Source organism: Mus caroli, chromosome 7 (genome assembly GCF_900094665.2).
Source record: "Mus caroli chromosome 7, CAROLI_EIJ_v1.1, whole genome shotgun sequence".
Classification (NCBI taxonomy): Eukaryota; Metazoa; Chordata; class Mammalia; order Rodentia; family Muridae; genus Mus; species Mus caroli.
Genome location: NC_034576.1, coordinates 132,627,144 through 132,642,384, shown reverse-complemented (window position 1 = coordinate 132,642,384; position 15,241 = coordinate 132,627,144). Strand labels below are relative to the sequence as shown.

Here is a 15,241-nt window from a genome sequence, read left to right as displayed (position 1 = left end):
CTTAGAGAGGGCATCTGGACACCAGGCAGGCTGACTTCTCAGCTGAGACCTTGGCAAGGCAAGAGAAAGCCACATATACCAGCGAGACCAGCTTCAGTGAGACAGCTTGCCTATGCATTCGCTATCCCACATCCTTCCCAGGGGAGGAGCCTGTGCCCAGAGTACCCCGAATGCCCACCCCAGGGCTTCCCTGATGAGACAGTCACTGGCTTCTCCCTGCCAGTTTATCACCTGGTGTACACTCACTAGGTAAGTGCTGAGCCGGCTGTGATAATGTGATAATGTCACTGTCCACAGATTGTCCACACAGCCTACAGGAGCTAATGGCCTCTGCTCTGTGTTTGCTGTGAGCTGACTATGGGCAGTGTGGCCTGTGTCTTGCTCACTTGCTTCCTATTTGCCATTCCTTTCATACTGAGAGATAATCAGTCCTGGTCACCTGCAAAACCGTTCCAGGCAGGTCACAGATCACCATCCAACATGAGGGCTGGGAGCTGAAAGTGGGAGCTGAGCTTGCCTCCAGCCCGATTTCTTCCAAAGCCCCTGTACCTTCCTGTCCCTTCCCCTGCACTCTCTCTGCTTATCTGGAACACCTGCAGTATCTTGCTAGTCTCTTCAGAGATAGGGAACCTGGCCTAAAAAGTCAGTGCTGACTGGAGCCACCAAGCACCAGAGTGCCCTCTAGCCCACTCTGCAGAGGACCGCTGTTCCTACCCATCTGGTATTTGTATCCCAACCCCCTCATGTTGGCCTTGAAAAATGAAAGACCTTCAGCAAAGCAGTAACCAGACCTGTGTCCAGTGCCTTCTCTGCAAACAGAAAAATGTGTTTGCCATGTACGTGTGACTCCATGGGCTGCTAAAGTATTTAACACCGGATAACTGATAACTGAGAAGTATTAAAAGAGAAAGAAAGAAAGAAAGAAAGAAAGAAAGAAAGAAAGAAAGAAAGAAAGAAAGAAAGAAAGAGGGAGGGAGGGAGGGAGGGAGGGAGGAAGAAAGAAAGGGCATGGTGGATCACTTTTGTAATCCGAGAACTTGCAGGACTGAGCTGGTAGGATTCCCATGGGTTTGGGAATAGTCTGGGGTACACAGTGAATTCTGAAGGAATGAGACCCTGAGGAGGAAGGGAGGGGTGAAGGAGAAAAGGAGGAGGAAGGAGGGAGGGAGATGGAAGAAGGGAGGGAAGAAAAAGAAAACAAAAGTCAACATCAGGACTTTGTGAGCTGGGGCCTGTTGCTCTTGCGCATTAAGCCTTTCTCTGACCCTGCCAGCTTCTCAGGACAGGAACAACACAGAAACATTAACTACTGCACCTCTGCCCATTCTGGATCTCCTTAGAACAGGAGCACCCTGGAAGATCCAGCCCTTGGAGATGTGTAGGCAGAGAGGGTTCCCGTTTGGTGCCAGCTATCCAGGTGTCCTGGGGCTACCTTGCAACACAGACAGTTCAGAGACAAGCAGGTCTGCAGGCCTGAGTGTGTGGTCAGCAAGCAGAGCCAGGATCTCAGGCCCAGCATACTCCTTAGGTCAGTGCATCAGGACTTTGCCTGCTGGCCCACCTGAGTAGGCAGTAGTACCATAAACACACTCACTGTGTACCCCAGACTCTGCCCGGCGGCAGCCACACCTTCCCAAGGTGAGAAGTGGTTTATGGGTAAGTTGCTTGCCTAGTACCCTGCACTGGCTCTGGTTCTCATCACTTCCAGAGCGAAGCAGTGGGAGGGAAAGGGTAGTGGGGAGGAGCACCACTCAACACCTGAGCACCAGCAGGTGTGTGAGAGATTTCCGGAGCTTCACTCCCAGAATCCTCTCCTGCTCAGGTGAAGAAAAAACAGAGTTCTTTTACAGCTATGGTAACACTATGGACTCTGGGCTGCCCCAGACAGAAGCCTCCAGTCCCATTAAGCTAAGCTAACAATTTGGGTCCTCACTGACATCAGCCTCATGGTTTTTTCTTTTCTTTCTTTCTTTCTTTCTTTCTTTCTTTCTTTCTTTCTTTCTTTCTTTCTTTCTTTCCTTTTTTGGAATATATTAAAGACAGGGTTATTGAAGTCTTGGTCAAGTTCACTGGCCCCAAGGAAGGAGGCCAGGGAAGTTGCCATGGGGTGTGGGGTGTGGGATGTGGGTTGGGGGAGGGCAAAGTGCAGAGAGAAGGTGAAGAAGAGAGAGGGATAGGGAGAAAGAGGAGGGAGAGAGGGAGAAGGAGGGAAAAGAAGAGAGGAGGAAGGGAGGGAGAGAGAAAAAAAAATCTAGCCTCATTTTTTTTTTTTTTTTTTTTTCCGAGGAAGGATTTCTNTGTGTAGCCCTGGCTGTCCTGGAACTCACTCTGTAGACCAGGCTGGCCTCGAACTCAGAAATCCACCTGCCTCTGCCTCCCAAGTGCTAGGATTAAAGGCGTGTGCTAGCACACCCAGCTAGCCTGAATTTTTTAAAGATTTATTTACTTTGTGTGGATGACTGTTTTTCCTGCATATGTATGTGCACTGTGCAGATGCCTGGTACCCCACTAAAGATGGAAGAGGGGATTGAACCCAATGGAGCTGGACTTATCAGATGGTTGTGGGCCAATCACACGGCTGCTGGGAACCAGCCCAGCAAGTGCCCTCAACCACTGAGCCATCTCTCCAGCTCCCAACACTGGCCTTATTACACAAAAAGCACACAAATCTAGTGGCGACCGTATTGAGTAGGAGAGAAACAGACCATCTCTCACCATAGAAGGCTTCTACGGACATGCTGAGTCAAAGACTCACCTCCCCCCAAATCCACTGCGCTAATGGCGAGCATTTTAAAATATACACTTGAGATCTCAAGATCTTCCCTAGAAGAAAGTTTCCAGACCTAGCTCTCTGACCAGGTTACACATTGGAGCCTCCATTTTCTCTTCTAAAAAACAGTGGGACTCACAGAACCTCACTATGGGTTGAGAAGACTCAGGGGCCAAGCTAGTTACAAAGACACTTATGTCCTGAGAGAGAGATGAGTGAGAGAACTTAACCTCAACTGTCATTGACACATATGTCTCGCTTTGTTCTAACCATGCCACAGCTCTGTGCATGGCCCTGTGGTAGTCAGTAAGGTTCAGAAAGGGTCACAACAGTTCTTGAGGTCACAGAACTTGAACTCAGCCAATATCCAAGTCTGTATGTGTCCTACTCTGGACCCTAGCCAAGCAGTCTTCTCAGGAAGGTCTAGAGGGGTATTGTGGTGGCTGCTATTGGCAGGGAGTTCTGACCTGCAGGCCCAGCCCGTGAGTGCAAGAGGAACACCATATTAGATGTTAAAATGGCCAGAAGCCAGTTCTAGTTCTAGGCCCCAGGCTTTCCCTATTTGGACCTCTGCTTCCTCCTATTAGTATGAGGCCCAACAAGAACGCTCCCAGTTTTATTCCAGCACTAACCAGGTTGGGACTTTCAAGTAAAGGAAAGGTCATCTCTGCACTGGGACCAGGTGTAGTGTGGGCGGAAGCCACAACAGAAGGGTTAGCAAGAGGGAAGACCTATTAGTCAAGGGGATGGGTGTTTCCACCTCAGCCTCTGAGGAGACCGAGCACCTCATAAAAAGACTTGGCACCTTTTCACTGGACTGATTCATCACTTAGGACATTGGTTTTCATTGTGAAACACAAAAGCCTCAGACCCCAAGCTCCATGGTAAAGGGCTTCTGGACTCTTCTATTGGACTGTTCACAGGGACTGGGGGGCTGCTGCGACACCAATCCACCCTGCCTGCTGTCTTTGGTTTCCTAAATACATTTTGATCTGGGTTCAAAGTCCATGGAAGAGCTCCTTGTGGGTGGAACAGGGTGAGCGGAACACAGTGCGCAGAAAGCAACAGAGGCTCGTGACAGGCTGGGCTCCTGCGGCCCCTGGCCTTCCAGGCGAGTAGCAGCCACCATTTTTGAAAAGTTCGCACTGCATACCAGGCTTTGTCTTGAAAGTACCTCACTCCAACCAGGAAGGTGTTATTTTATCTTCCTAACAGTCTATCGTGTTAGAAGAATATTGCTCTAAAAGCAAAGCTAGGGCGGCTCAGCGAGCAAGCAAGCGAGCGAGCAAGCGTGCGTGCGTGCGAGCATGCGTGCACATGAGTGCTCTCATTGCCCTTTCTGCTGAAGGAACCGTGTTGGGAAACAGTTTTTTTTTTTTTTCTTTTCCTTAATCTGCACAGCTGTGGCATCCTCTAACCTTATTCTTAACTTGAAAACCTGGTGTCACTGCTTCTAATTTTAGATGATATGGAGAGAGAAGGAAGAGTCAGAGACCGTGTGGGAAGATGGTGTGGGAGGGAAGAGGAGAAGCTGCTCTGTGTGGCTTTTAGGTTCTGCCAGGGCCTCATTGGCAAGCAGCCAGCTGTCTCTTAGTTCTTTCAACTTTTCAACCTGGCTGCCCTTTGTGAAGAGCCTAGGTCTCCACAGACAGCCTAAGCACTGGGCAACATGTTTTGATTCTCTTAAAATTCACTAATAATTGAGCCAGGTGTAGCATTGCACACCTTTAATCCCAGTACTCCAGAGACAAGGACAAGTGGATATCTATGAGTTCAAGGCCAACCTAGTCTACATATCAGTTCCAGAGCTACACAGTGAGATACCATCTCAAAAAGAAAATGCACTAATAATTGGACCGGCTGGCTGGCTGACCATTGTCTCATGTGGAACTGAAGACCCTACCTCTACTTTAAATAAAAATGTGTAGAATACGGGGCAGTGTCCAAGACTGATTCAGAACCACTTGCCTAAACATTTACAATCAAAATGCCAAATTCTAGGTATTCCACTAGCATGGAAGATGATCTAGAGCAGTGATATCAACTCAGTTCTCAACATTAGCTGGCTCTGATACCAGGTCTCAGCTTCCAGCCACATCAGGATTACACAGTGTCCAGAAATACTCTGCAAATACTATCTCTGAGCTGGCTTCTCAGAATGAGTGACCATGACTGAAAAGATACAAACTGTGGCTTGTTACCAACAGTGCCAGTTGGCTATTATAAGCTTTGAGACAGATAAATAGAAGATAGGTAGATAGATACATACATACACAGATGATAGATAGATGATATATAGATAGGAAGGTAAATAAATACATAGACACACACATAGATAGGTAGATACATATATACTATATGACAGAGATGTGTGTGTGTGTGTGTGTGTGTGTGTGTGTGTGTGAATGACAGACAGCACCCACTTCCCCCTGGCTATGTAAGATGGTTTTCAACTCACCCTTTTGTTACCCAAAGAGCAAAAGTGATACTGGCCCCTGGCTGTCTGTAGCTCAGAGGGTGAGCACTTGCCTAAGATACTGATGATGACAAGCGCTCCTATCAGCAAGATGTTTTAATTCAATAGATTCTGTAGGATCAACTTCTTGACCGCCTAACAGGATAGTAGAAATTTGGGTCTGATTGGAAATGCAACTTGAAACATCATTTTGATGCCAAAGTACAGTGGACACACACAAAAAGATATACAAAGCATCCCAATGAAAAGCCATCCCCAAAATGTTAGCTGGTGTCAGGTAAGATCACTGTGGGGTATGGATGGGGCTGAGAAAGAACACTTTCACAGCCATTATGTTATTATGTTATCTTAAGAGTGGTGGAGTGATGATATCTTTTAGTATTGATGGTATAGTGGTCAGCATACTGCTGCCCAAGATATTTTAACTTGGAAAAAAATTCATTTCTGGAAAACAGAAATTGGCAGATGGGAACGTCAACTAGGATACACAAACAAAGATCCCGGGAATCATCTCCACAGCAGTGTTTGGTGATGTTTGGTAGCTGAGTTCATCATACTAGGAAAGTCAATCACAGAACCACAGGAGCCCAACGCACCAAGCGCCAGGGTCCGCCAGTGTGACCGCTGAGTCAACGATTTTATTTGACCCTCTGGTGAAGGAGATGTGCCTGCTGTCATTTCCACCCACTAAGGTTTTCTGCGTAACCAGTGAGGAACAGAGATGGGTCTTGGCCTTGACTTTTATCACACAGCTTCTGTCTGTGTCCACCAACCCTCTCCCACAGACAGCTGCTAGCTTTAACCTTTATATGCTTGCCCATTGCCCCAGTCATGTATGCTCTGGCCTTGGCAAGATGCAAAAATAAATAAATAAATAAATAAATAGGAAAGAAGCTAATTGTTACAATACATTTTGACACCCCCAAAATTCTAGATGTTATCATTTCACAGATAAGCAGCATAAAAGCAACTAACGATATATTTTGTACTCTCTTTTTGGAAAATACTAAACCATCAACGTCAGGTGTGTGCTACCTTACACACACACACACATTCACACATCACATGGCAGACGGCAGCTGCCACTTGGACCAGGAAGCTCCAGAGTGTGTAAAGTCTCAACGGGAGGACAATGACAGCACTTGAGTGCCTGTGAAGACTGGGATCAATCCCTCTGTGCTAACGGCCATTAAGAGATTTGTAAGGAGTTTTGATGGTAGAGGAAAAAAAATGCCTAAATATTTCAATAGGTGAAATTATTCTATGATTCTAAATAACAGTAACAACTGTGTTGCCTTGCCTGTCTTGGAACTCATTCGTAGACCAGGCTCTAAACTCAGGGATACCTGTCTCTGCCTCTCAAGTATTAGCATTAAAGGCATGTGCCACTACTGCCCAGTAATCATATTTTTTTTCTTAAGACTTATTTTTACTTTTAATTATATGTACGTATGTGGTTGGATATGTGGATATGAGTACAGGTGCCTTGGAAGCCAAAAGAGGGAGTTAGAGCTCTCGGAGCCAGAGTTACAGGTGGTTGTGAGCCACTGCCAGAGGTGTATTCTGAGAACAGAACTTGGGCCCTGTGTAAGAACAGTAGTATAGGCTCTTAACCACGGAGCCACCTCTCTGGCTCCCTCGTTTCTTTCTGGTTTTCTATACTTTACAAATGTGGCAGAAAAAAAAAAACCCTAATTTCTAGTATTTACTCAGAAAATACTATTTTAAATTCTGAAGTGATTTAAACACTGAGTCATGAACTATTTATGGACTTCTCTAAGCCTAAGCCGGGCCCTGAGCTTCCCCAGGAAGAATGATAAAATGTCTGTGGATGCTGAGAAGGAAGGCACTGATACAGACTTGTAGGGCAGAAGAGACTTCCTGGCTACACAGATATTTTTCCTACACCTAAAGTTGGAATGCAAGAGCTGCATGCCAGTGAGCCCTGCAAGAGATGGTTCACATGAAATCTGTTTGGACAGCTCAGGCCACATGTGCTGGCCTAGAGTCACAGGAGTTGTTCTTGTGGGGCAGCAGAAGCAGCTGGGAGCTGGGGGACGTGTTGAGACTCCAAAAACAGGTGACCATGCATTCTTTCAGCATGTGAAAATATGAATCAAATAATTTGCAAAAACACCCACAGCTGTTGGTAGGAGACACGACACAGGTACTAATTTAGACTCTAACATACATTCTCTCTCCCTCTCTCTCTCTCTCTCTCTCTCTCTCTCTCTCTCTCTCTCTCTCACACACACACACACACACACACACAGAGAGAGAGAGAGAGAGAGAGAGAGNCTCTCTCTCTCTCTCTCTCTCTCTCTCTCACACACACACACACACACACACACAGAGAGAGAGAGAGAGAGAGAGAGAGAGAGAGAGAGAGAGAGCATTCAACAACCAAAGGTCTAGGTATTCAGCAAAGCTTATTCACAATGTGGTGTCCACGATGCCTCCCTGTCCCTTAATAAATGTAGACAGCAGCTTCTGCACAGCCACAGGCAGCACGCACTCACTTGGGGTAAAGAGCAAGGGGTAAGGTTTGAGTGGCATGGCTCCATTTGTACTCCACCCTCCTTGTTTGAAAGTGTCTGTGGAGGGTGGCTTCCATTGACGTGCAACTCTTGCTTCAGAGATTAAAGCAGTGTTGACCCATTAGCCTCAAAGGGGATCAAACTAGATTAGTGTGTGCCCATGCTAAGGATATAGGAGAATAGGGTGTGACATCTGGGGCTATAGAGCTTTTGGGGTGTGTGTGTGACAGTTCTAAATTGATTGTGACCTTCATCATAGAACTCTAAGCACACTAAGGCTTGTACTGTGTGTTTATGTGTGCGTGTGTGTATCTTTGTGTCTATGTGTGGGGTATATATATGTAGACTTTAAATGAGTGGATTATATGTTGTGTGGATTATAACTTAGAGGAGTTGTTTGTTTTTAAAGGTAAGAGCCCAGGTATGAAAGCAAGCATCGCTATTGCCAACAAAGTTGCTCTGAATCATTACTTCTGAACTGCATGACTGAAGTACACATAGGATTGATATGGTTATCTGCCCCACCTCCCCATATACTTGAGACAGGGTCTTCAATGTAGCTCAGCCCCCAAACTCCTGATTCTCCTGCCTCTGCTCCTAAATGTTGGGACTACAGATGTGTCTCACCACCCCTGGCTTCCTCTCATACATAAATAACAGCACACGCAGAAAATCTGCTTTCAGCCTTGTACAGGGGAGCATGTCTCCAGAGGACCAGGAATTCAGTCGTCCTTAGTTTGATAGGTTCGAGGCTAGCCTGGGCTATGTGCGATACCCTCAAACAACACTACCATCCTTCAGGAAGTCAACAGCACATCTATCTAAGGAAGGTGCCACGGGTTTTGTGTCACTGACCTTTCTACTCTCCCCAAATCTCGGGCCTCTGCTGGAAAGCCTTTCGGAACGCACGCCTCAGGAACTGAAGGCAAAGTGGCCGGGCCGGGCCCTGGGCTCTTTCTGAGACAAGGAAAGGAAGTGGTTGCAAGGATCAGATACTTGGAGAGAGCCAAAATCCTAAGTTAAAAAGCACATTCCCCAATAAAGACTCAGTGGCCACTACACCCATATCTTTAGGAAGAAGAGAAGGAAGCTTTAGGCAGCCAGGAGCTTGGAGCTGCTTCGAATCACATAGAGCCCTTGCACCTAAACGATTCCACATTTGAAAGCAGCTGTGTCTGAACTCCAGAAAACATGACTGCCTGCAGCCTATCCCCCAATCACGCACAGCCAGTCAACGCTTCACGCTTTTCCAGTGGTTTTAGATGAATTAGCACAAGGAAAGACGTGTCATCCAAATAGCTTCCATGCCTCCACCCCCCAACCCTCCCCCACCCCCACCCCCGTGCCCCTTTTCAAAATCCTAGCACATCTAGAGAGGGTAAATGGGACCACTTAACCCTCCCCATACAGGAAACTGGTCCTCCTGAAAATTTCCCGTCAGTTTGATTTACTTAGCATGAGGGTAGGGATCATACTGGATCTGAACCTATAGGCATTGCACCCAAGTACCTGTCACTGAGGAGTTCTTCTGGAGCCACAAGGTGCAGCTTTTCATCTTTGCTCTCATCGGGCTCTGGAGGAGAAGAGATACTCGGCTTCCCAGGCCCTACAGGAGCAGGGAGCTGAGGGCCCAGCTGTTGCTTGGCTTGCTGGTCTTCAACCTGGCTGTCCCCTTGAAGGGTGGCTGCATCCTCCATCACCTGAGCCCTGTTGGAGCATCCTGAGTCCTGAAAGCTCCCAGGCTGTGCTGAGTCACCTGCCACACCGGGAAGCATCCTTGTAGTACCTGTTTCAAGGAGGTCACTAGACACACATGCCCACGTCTCAGCCCTGCTTGGTGTGACATCACCTTCTGCTTCCTCAGCAGCTCTTGCCATTTTGCTGGGATCCAGGGGAGTAGTCAACACTTCTCCAGCCAACATTTCGGGGGCATCCTGGTTGCCCAGCATATTTTGCGTGTTTGTAGTACTGACAGCAGCTTCAATCTGTCTATCACCCTCAAGTGTGGAAGGGATCAAGGGCTCACTTTTAGGTTCAGGCACATTCAAAACACTTCCATGGGAAGAGCCATTCAGGGCACAGGGGGATCCTGATAGACTAGTTAGACCCTTGGTTTGAGTAGGGTCCCGGGTACCATCTTCTCTTTGTTGACTGTTGCTGGGCAATGTTTCCAGGTGCTCTTTTATGGAATTACTTTTGTCACCTTGAGCAGAAGCCTCATCTACATCTGCATGGCTATGGGGAGCCACAGGGAAGCCAGGGGCTCTTTCTGCTGGTAGCCCCTGAACAGCTGCTGAAGAGGGAAGGCCCACTGTTAGTTCCTGCCTGTTTCTTGACTGCTGTGAGTGAGCCTGAGTTCCCTGAACAGGCTCTCCAGTCCTCTCTCCTTCAACACTGGCACCTGGCCTGCTCTCCTCCAAGGCTGTCCCCACCAGACCCATCACCTTCTCTGGCGCTGGATCCTGGGGCACTTGATGAGAACTCTCAGCCTCAACAGCTGACTCTTGCTTCTTCTCAACCTGGAGTCCTGCAGGAGGTACGGGGAGAAGGGCAGCAGCCACTCCTTGTGCCCCATCTAGAAGCTTCTCTGAGTTCAGTGAGACATCAGGACCCTCAAACAGCACACTCCTTGGAACTCCTGACTTTTTACTATGGGGCCGGTCAGCAGCCAGGGCTCCAAGCACAGACTGCTCAAAGATCTTGGTGATATGCTCCCTAAAATCAGGAAGCCCCGCTATTATGCTGGTCTGCTTGGAGCTTGCACCCTCGCTACCTGATGCAACAACCCTCAGATCTGGGGTAAGTTCTACTGGCCTCTCCCTGTTCCCCCGTCTCTCTCCTGCTGCATCCTCACTGGCAGGGCATGCTGTGATCTCAGAGGGCCTGGCATTTGCTTCTGGAGCAGCAGCCACATGCATCTCCCTTGCCATCTGCTCGTCTCTGACCGGGAGAGGCATCCTGTCCAGGTAGGGCATGAAGCTCACGTGCCCCTCAGTGGTTCCAGCTTGGGGGATACCGATACCATTACCATCCCCCGCTGCAGAGATGTCCCCATCTGCAGTTCCTGGTTGCAAGACTGTGGTGAAGGAGACAGCAGGTATCTTTTCAAGGGTGTCATTTTCCAAAGCAGGTGGAGGCTCCTTTACAGGACTTTCATGAGGTGCTCCAGGGTCCTCAGAGGAAACGGCTCCTCTCGTGCTTCCATCTTCTGCATCCTTCCTGGCAGCACTATTGATATGCAGGTAAGGGGTGTCAGGTGGTTCAGCCGGCAGAAGGCTCCGTGGGCCTGAAACAGTGTGCTGTGTCAGAACGTCCACAGAACTTCTGGGCATCCCGTCTGCTTCTCCAGCTGTCAGCAAGGCATCCCCGCAGCTGGGCTTAAGCTGCACAAGTTGGCGTGGCTCACTCAGGGTGGAGGCAAGGCTCTGGTCAGCCTGAAGGAAGCCACTACTCAGAGCAGGTTCTGGTGCCTCTGAAGCCTGCTGCATCCTGGGGTCTCCTTCACTGGCATCAACGTTCACTTCAGCAGATCCACCTTTACCATCTTGTTCCTCTGCTTTCTGGAAACTTCCAAGAGGACTCTGTGCTTCTGTACCCAAGGGGGCCGGCTGCTCCATTTCCAGCTGTGGGGCTGACTCTTTCTGGCCCTCATCACAGGCCTCGCTCTCTAGGGCATCCTGGGTGAGTGTGACTCTGGGATTGGTAGGCACTGGGTCTGGAGAGCAGTGTGCTGTATCCAGGAGAGCTACTGAGTCAGGTGGACAGGGCAGGGCCTCCGCTCTGTTTCTACTTGCTGTCTCTGTCTTATCCAAGCCCCGAGGCGGAGGCAGTACGTCACTGGCTTCAGAAAGGCCCGAGTCCCCACAACGTGCTTCTTCACGCAGGCTGCCTGTTTGCAAAGCATCATCCAGCTCCTGTTGGGACTTGCTCAGCCCCTGCCCAGTAGAGAGACTATCCTTCCCACCCAAGTTTTCTGTAAGAGCGGTGGCTGCTGCAGGAGGCAGGATCTCCGAGAGCTGACTACTGCTGCCTGTGCCCTCTTGCTCATTTCCCCCTAGTGCAGGCGACTCTTGTCCCAGTGGGGTTGACAGTTCTGACATCTCTGACGGTGGTGCTCCTTCCAGAACTGTATCCTTGGGTGATGAACTTGGAGTATTGCATGGGCTACCTTTGGAGGGAAGTTCTGACCCCTGTTCGTTTCCTCCTCGAGTAGACAAGCTCACATCTGCCCAAGGCTTCCTTTCCTCGGGTACCCGGATTGAGGAAGAAACTGTACTCTGCTTCTTCAGACCTGGGTCGCTTTGACAAGCCTTTTGCCCATTTGTAGGTGATTGGTTCTTGTCACAGAGAATAGCAGAGATGGACGCTTCTGGGTCTAGTTGAGATGGCTGGAGAGGGTTCTTTGGAGATGGTGGGAGACTGTCCTCTGGGCAAGACAGTTTTCTCTGACAGTCTTGTTCCTGACTGAGCATAGCAAGTCCATGGCCTATTGTTGAGTCTTTCCCATTGCGGGGAGATGACGCATCAGCATGGACTTCCTGTCCAGGTTCAACCTTCTCCACCCCACAAGGTTGGCCTGGGGACACCAGCAAGCCTTCCCCATCACAGCTGTAAGGCGGATGCAAGGGTGAATGGCTCTTCTTTACTTCCAATATATCCTCCATCCCCCCAGCTTTGGGTACCTCCTCCTCCGCAGCTGTAGCAGGCAGGAAATCTCCTTTCTCAGATTCTAAAGCAGGAAGTGATTCTGTTGCTTCCAATCCTCCTCTGTCCTGAAGCATGACTGGGCTTTTGGTCTGAGATCTTGAACTTTCCCAGATGGCTTCTTGGGGAAGAAAGTGCTCACCAGTGCCATCTGATGCTGAGGCCAGGATGGGGTCCTCCTCATGGAGTTTGTGCAGTGAGGTAGCGGTGTCAGTCACATGGGATTCAGCAACCACCTGCCCCACTACCTCTGCTGATCCAGAGTGGGACCCATCCCTGTGGCCAGCAACCTCCTGTCTAAGTGGCTGTGTTGAGTCTGAGCTGGGAACGATTTTGTTCTCTGTATTACTGTGCGCCTTTGAAACCTCATCTTTCTTGGTCTCCAGATGGGGCCTGCTGTGAAAGGCTTGAGACTTCTCTTCATCATGGTTCCCAGGCTCTGCACCAGCAAAGGCACTGGTGGCTTCTTGCTGTCCCTCAAGGTTGTCTCCATGCGATCTGCTTTCCTCTCTAGCCACAACTCTATTTTCAGTATTCTTGGGGGCCTTGGGACCATCAGTTGGTTCCACTGAACTTTCATTTGAAATGCCATGGGAGAAAGTTGGCAGCAACAACCCTTGTTGGACTGTATCATTTTGCCCCTGCAAGAAAGGTGCAGGAACCTGCTGGAGGCTACCTTCTAGTTGTTCTTGTATTTTTCTAAGATCTGATGTTGGCTTCAGTTCCGCCACTCCTGTATCCATCTGTTCTGTGGCAGCCAGATCTGCAGAAACTGACATCTTCGTCTCAGAAACAGTCTCTGTGGATTCTTCGGAGGCAACCGAGTTCCAAGCAGCTGCGTGTGCGGTGGGACTTGAAGCTGAACTTGAAGTTTCCTCTGTTCTAGCGAAGAGAGGAGCCTCAGCACTCAGAAGCAAGCTCCCATCCAGCTGGCTGGCTGCTGCCACACAGACGACTTGCTGGAGCTCAGTTCCCGATGTCCCTGTCTGCGGTTGGCTCTGAGCATCGCTGGTGTCCAGAGTCTCTTTCCAGGAGCCACTGTTTGCTGGTGCTGTGGTAAGACCTAGTGGGCCTGAGGGCAGTTCTGCATATGGCAGATGCATTTCTACTTTCTGCTGGCAGCTTTCCTGGGAGGCAGTGCTTGTCCCTGATCCAGGGATAGCTCTGGATTTGCTTTTAGAGGGATGGCAGCTTTCGAGAAATTCCAAGTTCTTGGCTGAACACGTAGGTAGCACCTCCACCCCATCTCTTTCTCTGTCTGATGATGATCTTAGGACTGAATCTTGTGGGACCATAGTCTCAAGTTTTGGGGGAGACTCAAGGTCAGCTGAGTTTGGCCTCCCTGGCTGAGTGGCAGCGGGGGCTTTGGTTGCTGACTCTGGGGAGGGACAGTCGTCCATATCCTCTTTCCTTTGGAACTCAAAGTCACGAGGCCCAGTGCCCTCTCCAGACAACAGCTCTGTCCTTGGCTCCTGGAGAGGAACTAGGGAAATTCCTGGCAATTGGCCAGTGCGACTGGAGGATGAGTTTGGCCCCTCTTCCTTCAGCTCTTTGTCTCCTTCAGCACTAGGGGTGCTGGCAGCCATTGAGTGCTGTGTGGGGCCATCTACTTCAGGAGTGGATGTCGGTAAGATGTTCCCTGGGATGTTGTGGGAGGGTTCCATCCAAAGGTGATTTGTCAGGGTGCTGTCTTCAGGAGCTTTTGCTTCTGAGCTGGCCAAGCAACCTTCTGAGGGGCCCTCGGTGAAGGGCATGGAGGCTGAGGGGCACGGCTGTTCCCAGGGCAGAGATGATCTGGGCAGTGGAGAACCTTCTGCGCCTCTGGCTTCCTGGGGGTGCTCCCCTTGCTCAGCCACCTCTGGAGACACAGTGCATGGGTCCAGGCTGGCAACACTTTCAGAAGCAGAGCCGGAGCCTCCTAGCCCAGTGCTGCCAACAATGAAAACATGGATCGTTTCATTGGTTCTCACAAGATGCCATGCATAGAGGCACATCCAGGCAGAATGGCCCCAATCTGACCCCCACCGGAAGGCTACCAGGTGCCTCCACCAAAACCATACTGACCCCATGAAGCTCCTTCCGTAATTGTTATACATGCCCTTGCTTCTTCAAAAACCACTGCAGGAAGTCTCAACTGTCCGGGTGTGGGGCTTTTCATGCAGGTCAATAATGAGCAGGGAAATATGGAAATTTATTGAAAACATTTTTTTAATGTAGGAAATTTCCTTTCATGTGCACATGTGCATGTGTGTGTGCGTGTGCATGTGCATGTATAAGCATACACCACAATCCTGTTGTGTTTTAAATATGCATTCTGGGGATTTAACTCAGCCCTCATTCTTGCCAGGCAAGCACCTTCTTCAACTTCCCAGGGAGATTTTTAATAGACAGACAGACAGTGACAAAGGTCAACAAGTTCTGGAATCCTTTGGTATTTGGGGGAAAGGCGTAAGTTAGGAAAGCTGTGACTGGAAATTGAAGGTTATTCTTTTTGTTTGTTAGGGTCTCAACATGTAGCCCTGGCTGTTCTGGAACTCGCTTTGTAGACCAGGCTGATCTCAAACTCATAGAGATCCATCTGCCTGCCTCCTGCCCACAAGCACTGGGATTAAAGGCACTTCTCACCACACCTGGTGAGGACTATTCTTGAATATCGTTAGTTCTCCACAATTTATGGTGGTACAGTGAAGCATAACCCCCAAATCACCCATCACTTGAATGGAATCTCTCCACTGAGGGCTGAAATACCTTCCC

General features: G+C 49.3%; 1 protein-coding gene across 9 annotated transcripts in view; it reads right to left on the bottom strand.

Moving 5' to 3' along the window:
- Nucleotides 1-15,241, bottom strand: part of Tacc2 (transforming acidic coiled-coil containing protein 2) — a 210,366-nt gene that overhangs the window by 128,633 nt on the left and 66,492 nt on the right. For 6 of the 9 annotated variants that reach the window (XM_029479161.1, XM_029479156.1, XM_029479157.1 and 3 more), the window contains exons 5-6: nt 9,293-14,416; nt 8,639-8,740 (exon numbers count right to left, since the gene is read on the bottom strand). The exons of 1 other annotated variant lie outside the window; for it this stretch is intronic. In XM_029479161.1, the coding sequence (XP_029335021.1) occupies nt 8,639-8,740; nt 9,293-14,416 (5,226 nt within the window). The remainder of the gene's footprint in view (nt 1-8,638; nt 8,741-9,292; nt 14,417-15,241) is intronic. 2 more of the 9 variants (XM_029479167.1, XM_029479160.1) reach the window with 1 other exon arrangement.